Raw genomic sequence first — 19,997 nt, 5'->3', positions numbered from 1 at the left:
TGATATAGAGTACAGTATATACGTATGCGTATGAGATGAATAATGTAGGGTAAGTAACATTTATATAAGGTAGCATTGTTTAAAGTGGCTAGTGATATATTTACATCATTTCCCATCAATTCCCATTATTAAAGTGGCTGGAGTTGAGTCAGTGTCAGTGTGTTGGCAGCAGCCACTCAGTGTTAGTGGTGGCTGTTTAACAGTCTGATGGCCTTGAGATAGAAGCTGTTTTTCAGTCTCTCGGTCCCAGCTTTGATGCACCTGTACTGACCTCGCCTTCTGGATGATAGCGGGGTGAACAGGCAGTGGCTCGGGTGGTTGATGTCCTTGATGATCTTTATGGCCTTCCTGTGGCATCGGGTGGTGTAGGTGTCCTGGAGGGCAGGTAGTTTGCCCCCGGTGATGCGTTGTGCAGACCTCACTACCCTCTGGAGAGCCTTACGGTTGAGGGCGGTGCAGTTGCCATACCAGGCGGTGATACAGCCCGCCAGGATGCTCTCGATTGTGCATCTGTAGAAGTTTGTGAGTGCTTTTGGTGACAAGCCGAATTTCTTCAGCCTCCTGAGGTTGAAGAGGCGCTGCTGCACCTTCTTCACGATGCTGTCTGTGTGAGTGGACCAATTCAGTTTGTCTGTGATGTGTATGCCGAGGAACTTAAAACTTGCTACCCTCTCCACTACTGTTCCATCGATGTGGATAGGGGGGTGTTCCCTCTGCTGTTTCCTGAAGTCCACAATCATCTCCTTAGTTTTGTTGACGTTGAGTGTGAGGTTGTTTTCCTGACACCACACTCCGAGGGCCCTCACCTCCTCCCTGTAGGCCGTCTCATCGTTGTTGGTAATCAAGCCTACCACTGTTGTGTCGTCCGCAAACTTGATGATTGAGTTGGAGGCGTGCGTGGCCACGCAGTCGTGGGTGAACAGGGAGTACAGGAGAGGGCTCAGAACGCAACCTTGTGGGGCCCCAGTGTTGAGGATCAGCGGGGAGGAGATGTTGTTGCCTACCCTCACCACCTGGGGGCGGCCCGTCAGGAAGTCCAGTACCCAGTTGCACAGGGCGGGGTCGAGACCCAGGGTCTCGAGCTTGATGACGAGCTTGGAGGGTACTATGGTGTTGAATGCCGAGCTGTAGTCGATGAACAGCATTCTCACATAGGTATTCCTCTTGTCCAGATGGGTTAGGGCAGTGTGCAGTGTGGTTGAGATTGCATCGTCTGTGGACCTATTTGGGCGGTAAGCAAATTGGAGTGGGTCTAGGGTGTCAGGTAGGGTGGAGGTGATATGGTCCTTGACTAGTCTCTCAAAGCACTTCATGATGACGGATGTGAGTGCTACGGGGCGGTAGTCATTAGAATTTGTTCTGCACGCATAGAAGCAGCTACAAACAACGCTACGGTGCAGGTCTTTCAATGTAGTTATTTCTTGTCACGCTTCAGCCTTGGAAAATATTTGTTTGTAAGTTCAATTCAAGCATTTAGCTAATGGTTATAATCTTGTTATTGATAGAGTTGCTTACATGTCAATGTTGGTTGCATTTACTCACAAATTGCAATGCTTTTCATGTATGTCGTTAGCTGTATTACTTTGCTCGTGCGTCATGCAAACGAATTGTAAAATATACAATACTGTAGTTTGTTACTGTTCCTAGTGTAATATGCTTTGTTATTCTACATAAATGGTTGTACATTATTAGAGTAATGAAAGGAGCTAATTACCATATGAGTAACAATAAGCTATATGGTTTGGCATCATGCCAGATGCATGGTACCTTAGCGCGTGCTTTGTATTTATGCAACTTCAAATGTATAATGTACAGCTACTGTCGGTGTGAATTGAATACTAAAGTATATTCTTTTCTGTATTTTGCAGTTTCACAACATAAACGTTTTCAATATATTCATTTAAGAAAAGTCACGCCTTGGGAGTTTTATTGAAGACTTAGTTGTTAGCTATCTGTCTAGTTTTGCATGGGAACGCAACTCAAGGGCAGAATAACCACCGCATATGTTCAATTTGTCAGATTACCAGAATATAGTTCATTTCCCCCCACCTTCTGATGTTCCCAGAATCTCTATGTTAACCAAGGGTTTTGCAAATGTAACATCAGTCGGACAGAGAGAGGAAAAAGGGGGGAAGCGGTATTTATGACTGTCATAAACCTACCCCCAGGCCAACGTCATGACAGTAGGCTGCCTCAGTGATGATACAAGGAGAATGTCATGGATCTGGTCTGGTATTGTCAAGGATCTGACGTCGATAGAGAGGGCATACGAGCCTCTAGCCCCTAAGCAACTTTGCAGTATTTCGTTTTTTTTATGTAATATTTCTTACTTTATTAGGCCAGAAATGTTTTTGTGTTATTACATACAGCCGGGAAGAACTTTGGATATCAGAGGGGCGGTAACTCATCAGCATTACCAGCATTACGACCAGGAATACGACTTTCCTTTGTTCGTACCACCCAGGGCAATTGAACTGATTTCAGAGGCTGACCCAAAACATCGCCGGCTGAGAAGAGGTGCTCACAATGGACTTCTAGTCCCACTCGGGAGGCGCGCACAACACCCACCACATCCGAGTATATTACTCGCTAATGTTCAGTCTCTGGATAATAAGAATTTCCTTCCGGAGAGACATCAGGGATTGTAACATACTCTGTTTCACGGAAACATGGCTCTCTCAGGATATACTGTCTGAGTCCATACATCCAGTTGGTTTCTCAGTTCATCGCGCAGACAGGAATACATATCTCTCCGAGAAGAAGAAGCCCGGGGGTGTATGTTTCATGATTAACTACTCATGGTGTTATTGTGATAACATACAGGAACTCAAGTCATTTTTGTTCACCCGACCTAGAATACCTCACAATCAAATGCCGACCGTATTACCTCCCAAGAGATTTATCTTCGGTTATAGTCACAGTCATGTATATTCCCCCTCAAGCCGATAACACGATGGCCCTCAAAGAACTTCACTGGAGTTTATGCAAACTGGAAACCACATATCCTGAGGCCGCATTTATTGTAGTTGGGGATTTTAACCTCTAATGACTCCCCATCCCGCATGAGGGAGCGTAATCATCGACTGACACTAATTAGCATAACGCAACGGACATAAATATTCCTAGAAAATATTCCTATTCATGAAAATCACAAGTGAAATATATTGAGACACAGCTTAGCCTTTTGTTAATCACCCTGTCATCTCAGATTTTCAAAATATGCTTTACTGCCAAAGCTAGACAAGCATTTGTGTAAGTTTATCGATAGCCTAGCATAGCATTTTGTCCAGCTAGCAGCAGGTAACTTGGTCACGGAAATCAAAAAAGCAATCAAATTAAATTGTTTACCTTTGATGAGCTTCGGATGTTTTCACTCACGAGACTCCCAGTTAGATAGCCAATGGTCCTTTTTTCCAAAAATATTATTTTTGTAGGCGAAATAGCTGTGTTTGTTCTTCACGGAAATTGCAGTCACGAAAATGCCGAAAAATATTCCAAATTAGCTCCATAATATCAACAGAAACATGGCAAACGTTGTTTATAATCAATCCTCAAGGTGTTTTTCAAATATCTATTCGATAATATATCCACCGGGACAATTGGTTTTTCAGTAGGACCGATTGAAAAAATGGCTACCTCTGTATTTTACGCGAGAATTACTCTGGGAGCCATCAGGTGACCAGTTGTGCAATGTAGCCGCTTACGGATGTTCTTCAACATAAATGCGTACAACTACGTCACAATGCTGTAGACACCTCGGGGAATACGGAGAAAAAGTAATCTGGTTGATAGCCCATTCACTGCTCAATAGGGACGCATTGGAACGCAGCGCTTTCAAAACATGAGGCACTTCCGGATTGGATTTTTCTCAGGCTTTCGCCTGCAATATCAGTTCTGTTATACTCACAGACAATATTTTTACAGTTTTGGAAACTTTAGAGTGTTTTCTATCCTACGCTGTCAATTATATGCATATTCTAGCATCTGGTCCTGACAAAATATCCCGTTTACTTTGGGTACGTTATGTTTCCAAAAAGTCCTATCAACATATTGACTGCAGTACTCGCGCTGCTACAGTAAAACACTCGACCACTGCTACTCAAACTTGTGGGATGCCTACAAGGCCCTCCCCCGCCCTCCCTTCGGCAAATCTGATCACAACTCCATTTTGCTCCTCCCTTCCTATAGGCAGAAACTCAAACAGGAAGTACCTGTGCTAAGGACTATTCAACGCTGGTCTGACCAATCGGAATTCACACTTCAGTATTGTTTTGATCACTCGGACTGGGATAGACTCTGAGAATAACATTGACGAATATACTGATACGGTGACTGAGTTTATCAGGAAGTGTATAGTAGATGTTGTACCCACTGTGACTATTAAAACCTACCCTAACCAGAAACCGTGGGTATTTGGCAGTGTTCACGCAAAACTGAAAGCGCAAACCACCACATTTAACCATGGCAAGGTGACTGGCCTGATTCCAAGGACCCTGGACTCTCTTTCTCCATAGTCGACGTGAGTAAGACATTTAAGCGTGTTAACCCTAGCAAGGGTGCTGGCCCAGACGGCATCCCTATCCACGTCCTCAGAGCATACGCAGACCAGCTGGCTGGTATGTTTACGGACATTTTCAATCTCTCCCTATCCCAGTCTGCAGTCTCCACACGCTTCAATGTTGCCACAATTGTTCCTGTACACAAGAAAGCAAAGGTAACTGAGCTAAATGACTATCGCCCCGTAGCACTCACTTCTGTCATCATGAAGTGCTTTGAGAGACTAGTCAAGGATCATATCACCTGTACCTTACCTAACAACCTAGACCCACTTCAATTTGCTTACTGCCAAATAGATCCATAGACGATGCAATTGCCATCTCACTGCACACTGCCCTATCCCATCTGGACAAGAGGAATATACCTATGTAAAATGCTGTTCATTGACTATAGCTCAGCATTCAATACCATAGTACCCTCCAAGCTCATCATTAAGCTCGAGGGTCTGAACCCCGCCCTGTGCAACTGGGTCCTGGACTTCCTGACGGGCCGCCTCCAGGTGGTGAATGTAGGAAACAACACCTCCACTTCACTAATCCTTAACACTGGGGCCCCACAAGGGTGCATGCTCAGCCCCCTCCTGTACTCACTGCTCACCCATGACTGCGTGGCCACACACGCCTCCAACTCCATCAAGTTTGCAGATGACACAACAGTAGTTGAAGTAATATGGCTACAGGTTCATCTGCCTCACCTAAAGCAGCTCTGGTGCGGGACATAGCACCCGCTCAGACCGCGGATCCAGCCATGAGGCTGGGCTGAACGCAGTGCCCGGACTGGGCACCGGAGCAGAGGAAGGCTCCGGCCATGGAGCAGGACTGGATGCCATGCCTGGACTGGGCACCGGCGCAGAGAAAGGCTCAGACCCTGGAGCGGGACTGGACGCTGTGCCTGGACTGAGCACTGGCGCAGAGGAAGGCTCAGGCCCTGGAGCGGAACTGGACGACGTGCCTGGACTGAGCACCGGTGCCGAGGAAGGCTCCGGCCATGGAGCGGGACTGAACGCAGTGCCCGGACTGGGCACCTGAGCAGAGGAAGGCTCCGGCCACGGAGCAGGACTGGACGCCGTACCTGGACTGGGCACCGGCGCAGAGGAAGGCTCAGGCCCTGGAGCGGGACGCTGTGCCTGGACTGGGCACCAGCGCAGAGGAAGGCTCCGGCCATGGAGCGGGAATGGACGCTGTGCCTGGACTGGGCACCGGCGCAGAGGACTCAGGGCTGGTGACACACTCTTCAGGGCGAGTGCGGGGAGCCGGCACAGGACGTACCGGCTTGGAAGGCGCACCGGAGTCCTGGTGCGTGGAGCCGGCACAGGTTTCACCGGACTGATGACACACTCTTCAGGGCGAGTGCGGGGAGCCGGCACAGGACGTACCAGGCTGAGGAGGTGCTCTTCAGGCCGAATGCGCTGCAGAATACACCTAAACAACATCTCTCTCCGATCCCCCTCCTCCAACAGCTCCATCGACTCCCCGACGGTCTCTGGCTCTCTCCTCGGCTCAACCGACCGGCCCTTGTGCCTCCCCCAAAATAAATCTTGGTGTTTCTGTGGCCGCGGACCCCGGCGTCACCGCTGTCCTCCTATACTCCTATAAGGGTCTCGCATCCACTCATTATTTCCTCACATGTCCAGCTCTCCTTTTCCTCCATGGCACGCTGCTTGGTCCTGTAGTGGTGGGATATTCTGTCACTTTCGTCGTATACATAATGAGCGGACCAAGGCGCAGCGTGAGTAGAGTTCCACACATTTATTAAAGTGACCCTTCAAAAAAACAACAAAGAATAAACGAACGTGCTGTTCGTAGCGCACATAGCACTAAACCAAAACAAAACAATATCCCACCACGCAGGTGGGAAAGGGCTACACAAAGTATGATCCCCAATTCGAGGCAACGATCATTAGCGGCCTCCAATTGGGAACTATACTCACACCAACATAGAAATTAAAGACTAGAACACCCCCTAGAACCCCGAGGGCTCTCTATGGCGTGACATGTATGTGATATCAAAAGGGAAGTATATTTTCTGGGTGATTTAAATATTGACTGGCTTTCATCAAGCTGCCCACTCAGGCAAAAACTTCAAACTGCAACCAGTGCCTGCAACCTGGATCAGGTTGTCAGTCAACCTACCAGGGTAGTTACAAACAGCCCAGGAATTAAACCATCAACATGTATTGATCACATTTTTACTCATGCTGCAGATATTTGCTTTAAAGCAGTATCCAAATCCATAGGATGTAGTGATCACAATATAATAGCAATATCTAGGAAAACCAAAGTTCCAAAGGCTGGGCCTAATATAGTGTATAAGAGGTCATACAATAAGTTCTGTAGTGATTCATATGTTGATGATGTAAATAATATTTGCTCGTCTATGGTGTGTAATGCAGAGCAACCAGACGCTGCACTTGACACATTTATAAAACAACTTATTCCAGTTACTAATAAGCACGCAGCCATTAAGAAAATGACTGGAAAAACTGTTAAAACCCCTTGGATTGATGAGGAATAAAACATGTTATGGTTGAGAGGGATGAGGCAAAAGTATGGCAATTAAATCTGGCAGCCCAACTGATTGGCAAACCTACTGCAATTTAAGAAACCATGTGACTAAACTAAATAATACACACTATAAAACAAAAATTAATTATGTAAGAATGATAGTAAAAAACTTTGGGGCACCTTAATTTTTTTATTTTTTTTTAAAGCCAACTCGGCTCCTTCATTTATTGAATCAGAGGGCTCATTCATCACAAAGCCCACTGATATTGCAAACTACTTTAGTGACTTTTTCATTGGCAAGATAAGCAAACATAGGGATGACATGCCAGTAACAAACTCTGTCACTACACATCCAAGTATATCGGACCAAATTATGAAAGACAAGAATTGTACATTTGAATTCCGTAAAGTCAGTGTGGAAGAGGTGAAACAATTATTGTTGTCTATCAACAATGACAAGCCACCAAGGTCTGACAATCTAGATATAAAATTACTGAGGATAATAGCGGACAATATTGCCACTCCTATTTACCACATCTTCAATTTAAGCCTACTAGAGTGTAATGTCCGGGGTGTAGTGGAGGAAGGAGTCAGACGCAGGAGACAGAGAGTTCAGAGTAGGCACGTCTTTAATACACCGACCAGGTGAAAAAGCAGATGCCACTCAACACAAATACCCAAAACCACAGGGGAACTAAACTGTATCCAAAAAACAGCTCACGTACACAAAACAGCCGTGACATACATGCGGGCACGACAAGTACACATAGAACAATCCCGCACAAAGAGCAGGCGGGCCGGTTGGCTAATAAAGCCCAACTAATAACCAAATTAACAACAGGTGTAACCAATAAACAGACAAGGAGGGGGAGGAAAGAATCAGTGGCAGCTAGTAGGCCGGTGACGATGACCGCCGAGCGCCACCCGAACAGGAAGGGGAGCCACCTTCGGTAGGAGTGTGACATAGAGAGCGTGTGCCCTCAGGCCTGGAGGGAAGCTAAAGTAATTCTGCTACCTAAGAATAGTAAAGCCAACCTAAACTTCTGGGGAAAAATGTGTTTGATCAGATACAATGCTAATTTACGGTAAACAAATTGACAACAGAATTTCAGCATGCTTACAGGGAAGGACACTCAACAAGCACAGCACTTACACAAATGACTGATGATTGGCTGAGAGAAATTGATGATCAAATGATTGTGGGGGCTGTCTTGTTAGAATTCAGTGCAGCGTTTGACATTATTGATCATAGTCTGCTGCTGGAAAAACGTATATGTTATGGCTTTACACCTCTTGCTATAATGTGGATAAAGAGTTACTTGTCAGAACACTGTTCTTTAATGGAAGCTTATCAAATATAATCCAGTTAGAATCAGGAATCAGGAATTCCCCAGGGTAGCTGTTTAGGCCCCTTGATTTTTTCAATTTTTACTATCGACATGCCACTGACTTTGAGTAAAGCCAGAGTTTTTATGTATGCGGATGACTCAACACTACAGCGACTGAAATGACTGCAACACTCAACAAAGAGCTGCAGTTAGTTTCAGAGTGGGTGGCAAGGAATACGTTAGCCCTAAATACTTCTAAAACTTAAAGTGTTGTATTTGGAACAAAACACTCACTGAACCCTAAACGAAATCTTGTAATAAATAATGTGGAAATTGAGCAAGTTGAGATGACTAAACTGCTTGGAGTAACACTAGATTGTAAACTGTCATGGTCAAATAAAATAAAATAAAATGTTATTGGTCAGATACACATGGCTAGCAGATGTTAATGCGAGTGTAGCGAAACGCTTGTGCTTCTAGTTCGGACCGTGCAGTAATATCTAACAAGTAATCTAACAATTTCACAACAACTACCTTTTACACACAAGTGTAAAGGAATGAATAGAATATGTATAAATATATAAATATATGGATGAGCGATGGACGTGCGGCATAGGCAAGATGCAATAGATGGCATAGAGTATAGTATATACATATTAGATGAGTAATGTAGGGTATGTAAACATTATTTAAAGTGGCATTGTTTAAAGTGACTGGCTAGTGATACATTTATTACATCCAATTTTTTATTATTAAAGTGGCTAGAGATTTGAATCAGTATGTTGACAGCAGCCACTCAATGTTAGTGATGGCTGTTTAACAGTCTGATGGCCTTGAGGTTGAAGCTGTTTTCAGTCTCTCGGTCCCAGCTTTGATGCACCTGTACTGACCTCGCCTTCTGGATGATAGCGGGGTGAACAGGCAGACTTGAAATCACTTGCCACTTTAATAAATTAAACACTAGTCACTTTAATAATGTGTACATATTTTGCATTACTCATCTCATACAGTATATACTGTATTCTATTCTACTGTATCTTAGTCTAAGCCACTCTGACATTGCTCGTCCATATATTTCTATAGTCTTAATCCCATTCCTTTACTTAGATCTGTGTGTATTGTTGTGAAATTGTTAGATATTACTGCACTAGAAACACAAGCATTTCGTTACACCCACAATAACATCTGCTAAACGTGTATGTGATCACAGTGCTTTGGGGATTGTGTGGCTAGATGCATCAGCATAACAATACCTGAGTGGTTCAGATACATCTCTAACATTTGTTTTGAACACAATTTCTATATTTAACTCTGCTGCTTTCAACTGGTGGTATTGACATGGCTAGCCTTGAGTATGGCTAGCTTTGCGTTTAGCTGCTTTTGGAGTTGAATGCACTTCAGTCAGCCACTGATGTCCACCTGGAGCACATGCTGAGATCACTGGCCATCCTCTTAATGACTGTAATCACCTAATTAGTCACCTTGTCAGCAGAGCAAAAGCCACAGCTGTGCTGGGCTCCCATCGGACCATGACCAGAGCAGAGCAGTACAGTACACTGAAGCACAGGGACAAAGGATGACCTGGGTTGGGCCGGAGCTCATTACGGAGTAGAGGAGCTTACCTCCATCCCCAGTGGTCAGGGTGACTGGCGCTGACACTGGGAATGAACTACGAGGCTGCTGCCTGCCTGTTCCATCATCAGGTTGAGCTTCAGGGGACTGGGGACAGGGGCCATGGCCTTGCCTGTCTGTCTGCCGGGCTGTCGTGTTGTCTCACACCACACTGTTTCCAGCACAGGACTAACAAAATCAATGGAGTTAGAGTTCCAAACACAATTGAATTATGAGAAGCAGAGGTGGTAAGCAGGGTTGACAGGGTTCTCATTTGATGTGCGTCCAGCCATGTGTAGTCCTCCTAGTCCCAGCAGACTCAGAGGGAACGATGAATCCCACAGCCCCAGGACAGACCAGACAGGAGTTACTTACTGATAAAAAAGTGATAAAGTTACTCCTTCAGTCACACTCAGTGAGGAGGCCATTGCCCCTCTCCGTACCTCTCTCTGTCACACACACTCAGTATCTGTGCCTCCTCCCACATAGAGATTGTTAGTCTCTCAGCACGGAGTGAAGTATCTGCAGTATGACAGTGTGTAAATGTGAAATTTAGCCTAGCTGGCTCCACAGATGACTGCAGGGGCTGAAAAGACAGTGAGAGAGGGAGTGAATGGGGAGGGAGAGAGAGAGGGAGAGAGAGAGAGGGAGAGAGGGAGCGAATGAATGAATGAATGGGGAGGAAGTGAATGGGGAGAGAGAGAGAGAGATTATGGAGGATCCCTTTAATTAGTTTTAGCACAGGCCAAAGACCGTTCTTTTTCCAAGTATTTCTCAAATACATTGATCTTTGTCTGGGCTGACAATGAGAGTGATTTAGGATACTGACTCCCTATGACCTGGTTTGACTCCCTCATTCTCACTCTGTTTGGGAACAATGATACCCTGCTCATCCTATTGTCAGCTTTGCCAATTGGAGAGGCCCAGATTGAGATATATGTCTAGTCTCACATGCTACGCACCTCATCAGACCCTTCCAGGCTGCCTGGATCTCGGTCTGGTTGCCCTCTCCTGAGGGGAAAGGTTATCAGAGGTAAAATGATCTTCCCTGTGCGAGTTCCAAAGTAGTTCACCTGGGAGATAGACAGGGGGAAACTACTGTTTGTGAAAAACTAAGACAAAATGGTTTTGTGTGTCTATTGAGACTGGTGTGGAACCACACCCAAACAATGGGCTTTAGGGAGCTCTGGGCAGTACAGGAGCAGGTAGCATGGGCCTTGGAACCAGGAGAGGGAGCTTCTCTGACACAATCCTCCATAAGGTGCAGCATATCTGGTAAGTACTCATAGGGGAGGTGGAAAGAGACTGAAGTCTGGCTCAATGTGGGAATGAGATAGACTTCTGGTTCTGGTAGACATCGTTTGAAGATTATGTTATTTACAGATGCATTTGACTGTGTTTTATTTGAATTGTCCTCTATGAATGACAGAATCTCAGCAGAATCAATGGTTAATAGCTGACAGGGTCTTCTTGCCTATTATGCTATTTTAATCTCCATATGTGAATCCATAATCTATGTTAGAGATTAGATATTTTTTTTGCGCTTTTCAGCTGTCCGCTACAGAGTCAAATGGAGCATGTGCTGGATGGGATAATTATTGTCAGAGGGATGAGGTAGATAATGGGGAATGAGTGATTTGATATATTGTATGGTAGATAATGTCCTTCTTAGCACTTCGCATCATGAATCTCACTCATGTCCATACGCCCACTGCACTCTGCTCACTCATGTCCATGTGGTGTGTGTGTGTACATGTGAGAGAAGGAGAGAGAGGGAGAGGGAGGGGGAGAGAGAGTAATGAGGAAGGGAGGGGGAGAGAGGGGAGCTTTCCATAGCATCATCTGACAGGAGAGGCTGCGATCTAACAGCAGGTGTTAGAGCTCTAACACTGAATCAGACAGAGAAGTAGAGGGAGAGAAGGAAAGAGAGAAAGAGGGGAAGACATTTGGAGGTGAGCAAAAAGACCACTCTGAAGCAATTAAGTAAAATGAGAGGAGAGGTAGAAACTAAGAGCCTGTGAGAGACGGAGACAGCGAGAGGGAGAGAACATAGTTGTATCCAGCACTTTCCTGGCTAGGTTCTGCTGCATAGAGCAGTGCTGATCGTCCACTGATCTCTGCATCCCATGCTGGACCTGCCTCTGCACTCCACTCGCTCTGCTCACACTGGTGCCTAGAGTAAGTAACTCTGCTTTCATTGTGCATTAGCTGCTGCGGTTGATTAGATAGCCTGCTGTCTGGCTGTGTTCTGTCTGGCTGGACTGACCGGTTAAGCTCTGGTAAATATCCGTGTGTGTGGGTAGAGGACAGGTGGGTTTGGGCAGTGGAAGAGAAAGACGGGACCATTATGCTAGATGTTAGCTATAAGAATACAGGTGATTACTATGTTGGTATGTTGGTGTAGTAGAGGGGTGTTTGTATACTTGATGTTGATCCGGGAATCTGATAGTGCTTGGATTCATGGTTTTATGTCTCTTGGCTATGTTTGCAATCCCAGGCCAAACTCTAGTGGATTATGACGTATTTAGGCATATTGAAATTATGGCATGGGGTGTCATTTTATTTCCATTGCAATTTCCTACCGTCATTACAGGCAACGCAAGCGCCTATGGCCATCCAGTAGGTTCACGACGAGCTAGGGAGTTCTGGGTGGGGTTGAGGACGGGCTCAAACCGTGAGCTACGGCTCAGAGGATCGCAAGTTCAATCCCAATCCCAGTGTTTTGTCATCTTTTTTTCTGTTTTAACCCTAACCCTAACCCAAACCTTTACCCTTACCTTAACGACTCGGAATGAATACCTAAACTTAATCGTCAAGGTTAACCCTATCCCAAACATTCAGCTTAACCACTCAGAAATTATACCAAAACTTAACTGTCAAGGTTAGTTTTGGGTTCACTGACAGCTGACATATGACAGTTAACATACTGCAAAATATGCCATAATTAAAATGCCAACACACTCCATAATCTGCAGACTGCACCACAGACAGCCCCACAAGCCATAATTTACGGCCCCACTTGCCCTAATTAAAAGGGCCAGCCATGCCATATCTCTGTTGCTGCAGTTATGGCCAGATATGGTGTTTTCTTTGGAGATTTTGTTGTGCATTCCTGATGAGATAACAGTCAGTGACGCATTAAATACTCAATGTCTTCATGAAGCTTTATTAGCTTCTGCATTGATACTATACCCCTGCATTGATACTATACCCCTGCATTGATACTATACCTCATTAAGTACATGTTGATATAATACTGTATAATATAAGCCCTCCTCAACAGACTTGGTTTGCTGCTGAAGTTAAACACTAGATCAAATTGGATTTTTACTGCATCTTGAACCATAGTATCGATCTGTTGATTGCACCAATAATTAGTGAATGTTTGCCCTCCACATTGCAACCTTTTCAATCTTCTGCAGGAGATGTGTTGATATGTTTTGACTGGTATGGATTATACCAAACAGGGAACACCTTACTGAGGATATTGAGCTATTGTCTTGGTGCAAACATGCTCTCTTACTCTCTCACTCTCTCACTCTTTCTTTGCCGCTCAGGGACTAGAGAAATGCATTTGTCATTCCATTTTGTTGCAATATATGCAAACCAGTCCAGCTCATTTGTATTTCTAGGTATACTCCACACCCATCAAAGGAGTAGAGAGAGCTCATTTGCATCATCTTATCAGAGCCCATGACCCAGCAGTACTGTGTGGAGGAAGGCTTTTCAGGTTTAAAATGTTCTCCTTGACTAGAAGTTTCCACGGTGTGGGACACCCAAACGCGCACACACACAAACACACACACACACACACACACACACACACACACACACACACACACACACACACACACACACACACACACAGCATTCATGGAAGTGGCATTTTAATCAGATTGTGGTTGAAGGTTGGTGACCTCTTCACCGGGGGCTATTTTTGGACAGCTGTATTATGTAATGGCTGCATGACTCTCATTCTCTGATTCAGATCTCCAGATTAGACCTGGACCAGGACATGCTCTCTCTCTGCCAATCACTCCTCCACTACAGTCTGTTAACTGAGCCACTTATGGATGACTAGCTGCACCAATCACTTGTTTCACACAATGTTCTGTCATTTAGGCCAGTGTCACTATTAAATAAAAATAGTTCAATAAAATAAAATAAAATGTATAAGATTACTGTACGTAGTACTAACTCGAGGTGCGCAAAACCATTGCTCTGGACTCAGTGAATTGTTTAAACATTCATAGTGTGGCAGGTGTCCCTGTAATTGGTATTGGGATGTGACACACTTGGGATAGTATTGTTACTGTCACCAGTCACACTGAGACCATCATCTCTTCTCTCTGTAAAGCTCACCCTTAGTGTTGAGATGATGACACACTCACTGGATGTGTGCTTTGTTTGGTGGCTTTTAAGCTACACACACACACACATTCTGCTCCCGTAATCCGATCCATTAAGCAGGCTGTGTGTGTTCCTGGGGTGAGGCGACCAGTTGTCAGGCTGAACCCTCTGATCCCTCCCTGTGTAGTAGTGCCTGCTTTACCCAGCCGCCATCTAAACCAGCCTACTACCAGATGCCAACGTGTCGTACTGTTGTAGGATGGAATAAGCACTGCAGGGCCCTGCTTTGTAGTGGGGCAATATTATGATGTGCCATGCTTTGGTTAAGAAAAGCATTTGATATGAGCTCTCCGACATGATTCTGCAATGTTTTCATATAGAAGATATGAAATAATGCTGTTAAAGGAGTGCCTGCTCCAGGTCAACAGTGTGTTGTCAGTGATGTTCAGTGGTGTGCACTGACGGTTTCTGAAGGGTTAATGGGCAGGGAACCCGTCAGCTGAGTCGAGCTGCAATTTAAGGATAACAACACCACTTGGTAAATAGGCTTATTGAACCTACAAACCACCCCCTGTGCCATGTGATTGAAAAGTATGCATGTGTATGTGTGTGTGTGTGTGCGTATGTGCCTGTGTGTGCGTATGTGAGAGAGAGAGATTTACATATTCTCAGCAGCTCACCTTCCCTGCCAGCCAGGTTGTTGTGCCAAGCCTTTACTCCTTAATAGAATGCATCCTGCTTCAAGCATCAGCGTGGTGCCCTCTGTTCAAGGTTCTGTGTGTAGAAGGCTCTTCCATTTATTTAATATGGGCCGTTAAAAGCCTGACTGCCAGTCGATCCAGCAGTTGACTGCTTTGTGAGACGTTGTGTGAAGTAACATGTTTTGACTCAATCATACAGCTCTGGCCAGGCTGCTAATAAGATCTTGTCACCAGAGAAAACATGATCAGACAGAGGGAGGGAGGGAGGGATCATGTCCCTTTTCACTCTGTGTTGTTCAAACCAAAGAACAACCCAGTAATTTCAAATTCTATTTCAATGGTTCAGACATTCCAGTTGCCTGACAGCCCTAGTTATAGCCTGTCCTCACCACTTCACAGGCTCAGGAGACAACACTCTAGGTCAGTCGAGCAAGACAGAAAGACAATTATGGGTTAATCCCAAGTATTTACTGGGGAGAGACTGGAAAGACAGTCAGCTCAGTCACATCATCTACAGTGTGCTCCTCCCTTTAATGTGGTGAGGTCCAATCTCGCACCTCCGTGATTGCCAGAATTTACACTACCGTTGCTCTGATCTCTACCGGAGATGTTCAACTCAAAACCAACCAAACATGATTTTTCCAATGTAATCGACCCTACCGCTAACAGTAACCCATAATGTCATAACATATCCATGTCAATAACTCAAACTTTTCCTTTGTGATTCACAGCAAACAGGATGGAAGGATACCTCGTATCTCTGACACACTAGAGCCCTTGCTGTCACACTCCCATCCTCCATATCGCGCTCGCTCGTTATCAAAGGTAGGAGCGGGGTCCAAGCCCCAACTGCACCCTGTCAGCTCAACCTTGACCTCTCACCTATTTTCACAAGTCTCTCTCTTGCCGTCTTTTTCTTTCCTCTTTTCTATTCAGCCCCACTCCTCCCTGTGTTGTTCTATTGCCCTACTCTGTGTGCAGGTGAATGGTGTCACCAATCAAACAGGGGTGGCAAGTAGCCTAGCGGTTAGAGCGTTAGAGTGTTACTGGAAGGTTGCTAGTTCTAATCCCCCATCCAACAAGGTGAAAAGAAAATCTGTCGATGTACCCTTGAGCAAGGCAAAATCAAAGTAATTATCAAGGGCCTATGATCTACTACTTTTAGATAAAATAATATATAGGTTGTTCCAACAGCCAAGGACAAAGCTTTTGTTTTATAGTCCAGAAGATGCTAGTAGGTGCACTTACAAAACACCTTAAATAATTATATGATACTGGGGGCTGAGGAATATAGAGAATGCTCTCAATTTTACACATAAATAAATATTTTAGCAAATTGTTTTGATTCTTGGGTCCCAGCTCATCACAGGTACATAGGGTCTCCTAAAGAATATCTGTGTCTCAAAAACCCACATCTACCCACATCTTACATTATGGAACTCGGGGGAATTGGAGTGTTAGAGTGAGGCAAAGAGAGATTCAGTGGTCTAGACACTGGTGGTCCGTCCTCAACCTCTGTAAACCTGCTGTCACTCACTCAGATGACTGAATCACTCTCTGTGGTTTTGGCTCATGGGAATTCATTTATGCTGATCTACGAACCCAGGTGATGTGATTAGTTTGGACATTAGGAATATTCAATGATTAAATCTGCAGTAATGCACACATAGAATAGGTTAATGTCCTTGTCAATAAGCTGTCAATGATATAATGCATTATGCATTATCTTGTAATATATGAACAAATTCAGCAGACTATAAATCACAGAGTTCTTCATCAATGTAGCTGTATCAGGTGAATGCCTTTGGTCCAGACTGTATTGCTGTAGTATCTAGGCATATTTTCACTGCTGTGTGCTGTGGCTTAGTGCCTTAGTACCTCAGCCTGCAGATTTTTCTATGGTGGTGGTGGTTGTCCTGGAGACACTGCTGCCCACTGCATCAGTCAATCCCTCTGATGGAAGGATGTGTGGAGAGCAGAGCAGACCATACCAGAGCAGCTGCTGTAGTGTAAATGTTGTGCTCTACCACTGCTGGCCAGAGGAGGAGCCTGCCGCTGACGGCCACGATGAATGATGGATTTTCTCAGAGGACATGATTGGAGAGGAGTGGACGGTAGGTTGGCGTGGCCAAAACATTGGCAGGTCTCACCACAGGTAGAGGATGGGAAATTCAGGTATCTGGTATTGGAGTGGTGGGGCGAGATGAAAGCTGTGATGGGGGCTATGAATTATAGTGGTGATGGAATAGACCAGGGAATCAGGTCCATCTTCCTCAGCCCAGTTTGTCAGGTCCCTTCCATTATACTATGGGTTTGAAATAGTCTGAAATAGTTTGGAAAAGCTGAAAGTGTCAAGTCCTTTTATGCAACAGCCTTATAGTGATCGTAGTCATTGATTTGTGGTCAATAGGGTCAGTGTAAGTGCTGTCATAACGTTGCCCTGTTGGGTGAGGTTTATGACCATCCCATAAATACCTTCCCCCCTTTTCTCTTCACTACAGAATGGACTCTTGGAAAGCCCTGTGTTACCACAGTGAAAGTATGGCAGCATCAAAAGGTTGGGGAAAGAACATTATTTCCCTTTCTCAACCAGTTGAAAATGTCCGTTGGTACTTAAAGAATATGATGTCTGATCAGTTGTTGTCTGTCTTTATCTGATGATAGGATGACATAAATTGTATCTTGGAAAGTCTACACATTCTAGTTATCAGATTCACATGGAATTGTTGTGCAATTTAAATGTTTAAATGTGAAACTATTTGTGAAAAGATTAAATGTAATTTTAGCCTGCTAAATAAGATAATTGTTTCATAGTAAAACGTAGGCCCACTCAGTGGCCATGCCCAAGTGAACAGACATTGGTTGAGAACTATGAAACATGCCCTTCTCCCCCCAGTACAAAAGCCCGTTGACGCAAGTCAAACCTTGTTACCGATGATGTGAGGATTGGTGTCCATACGTTTAAAAGGGCTCATTTCTACTACAACCGAACAAAATTAACATTTAGTTCCAGAAATGTTAAGACTGCTGCCCTAAGGTTTAAAAGTGTGAATTTCAACATGGAGGTGACGATCACCAGACTGGACTGGTGAATTTCGACTAGAGCAGCCAGAGTACAGCGCGAGCTGATTATGGCAACTTGGTATGATCTTTGAACGTTTATTCACTAAAGAAGAAGTGATACCTTCTCGACGTTGAGTTATCAGCTGCAGCTGAAAACATACGTGGCCTAGAAAAGGACAGACAATCTCAGAAGAACGACAGGGTATTTTAACTTGTCCGCTCTACAACACAACGACCAGAAAGATTCTTCAAAGGATAATGGCGATCTCTGCTGGGTAAACCAGTCTTCCATCTTTGACCCATCTATCGAGGCGCAGCTCAGAGTAAATATATATATCTTGCATTTTCCTCTTCCGAATGGGTGGTTATTAGAATGCGTAAGACTCTGTATTTACTGTAGCATAGCTTCTCAAGGTCCGATAGAGATTCAATCCCTTTGTCCCTCAGTCTTCCCTCAGTCTTCTAACCTTAACCCAATTAATCTAGGCCTTGGGCCGTGAGGCGCCTTCTGACTGAGCTCCACCAAGCTGTTTTATGTAGGGTCTGGGGAGTGTCATGCCACTCAAACAGACTAGATCTGGTAATTAATACATATAAAATATGCATAGCGTTAGGCCCCCAGGCCAGGGAGGCAGCAAAAGTGATTCAGTGGGAGAGAGGCTCGTTATTGCATCTATTCTAGAGCACTAACCTGGAGTGTTTAAATTAAAGGACTCATAAAAGGAAATTAAGGTAACGTGTACTTGAAGACTCAATATGATGGTGGGGCTTGAGAAAGAGTGCTGTGATCTGTTCACTATGCTGTCTGGTTATTACTTCTCTCTTATTAATTTGCCCAAATCCCTTCTCTCTGTGAATACATGGTTTCCATTTTAAGCTACATTGTGCAGTAGACAGATAGCGAGCTGAGATTTGAGTTGTTTCTACTTCATTTTAACTTTACCTATGCAGGGTATTTCACTTCCCAACACATCCAGTGGAGAATCGTAACTTCATCTTAGGTCAAATTTTCACATTGTGCATGGATGTCAATGGGAAGCATGGCTTTGACCACATAGCTAGCATGACTCAGTCTACCCATGTCATTGCGTTTGTGTGTAGGCTACTTTAAATGGTAATACAGATTTGTTGTCTCAGTGTGTTTCAATATCAAATGTTTGCTGTATGTCACCATGTAGCCTTTGTTGTTTCACAACACCTCAAACATTTGTACACATCTTTGCAATATCAACAGGATTGACCTTCTTTAGGATATTGATGCTGAACAAAGATTTGGTTATGTGTGTTCTCCTACAAAATCCAACTTAGTCTGCTGACGTTTTTGTAAATGTACACTTCACTCAAAGCTCTTCACACAACAGAAGGTCCTTTACAGTAAAGCCTCCATTTTATTTAACAAAGGACATCAATCTGTATTATAAGTTTAAAGTGGCATAAATACAGTGCCTTAAAGTATTCAGACCTCATTTGGCAGCGATTACAGCATCGAGTCTTCTTGGGTATGACGCTACAATATTGGCACACCTGTATTTGGGGAGTTTCTCACATTCTTCTCTGCAGATCCTCTCAAGCTGTCAGGCTGGATGGGAAGCTTTGTTGCACAGCTATTTTCATGTCTCTCCAGAGATGTTCGATCGGGTTCAAGTCCGGAATCAAGGACATTCAGAGAATTTTCCAAAAGCCACTCCTGCGTTGTCTTGGCTGTGTGCTTAGGGTTGTTGTCCTGTTGGAAGGTAAACTTTTTCCCCAGTCTGAGGTCCTGAGAGGTCTGGAGCAGGTTTTCATCAAGGATCTCTCTGTACTTTGCTCTGTTCATCTTTGCCTCAATCTTGACTAATCTCCCAGTCTCTCCCTCTGAAAAACATCCCCACAGCATGATGCTG

At 44.5% G+C, this 19,997-nt stretch overlaps 1 protein-coding gene across 1 annotated transcript in view; it reads left to right on the top strand.

The window, feature by feature from the left end:
• Window positions 1-19,997, top strand: part of LOC139371187 (rap1 GTPase-activating protein 1-like) — a 79,604-nt gene that overhangs the window by 21,191 nt on the left and 38,416 nt on the right. The window contains exon 3 of the mRNA XM_071111354.1: window positions 15,783-15,876. Within this exon, the coding sequence (XP_070967455.1) occupies window positions 15,783-15,876 (94 nt within the window). The remainder of the gene's footprint in view (window positions 1-15,782; window positions 15,877-19,997) is intronic.

This window comes from Oncorhynchus clarkii, chromosome 17 (assembly GCF_045791955.1).
Source record: "Oncorhynchus clarkii lewisi isolate Uvic-CL-2024 chromosome 17, UVic_Ocla_1.0, whole genome shotgun sequence".
NCBI lineage: Eukaryota > Metazoa > Chordata > Actinopteri > Salmoniformes > Salmonidae > Oncorhynchus > Oncorhynchus clarkii.
Note: the sequence above shows the minus strand (reverse complement) of the source record. Positions and strands in the feature narration are given on the sequence as shown.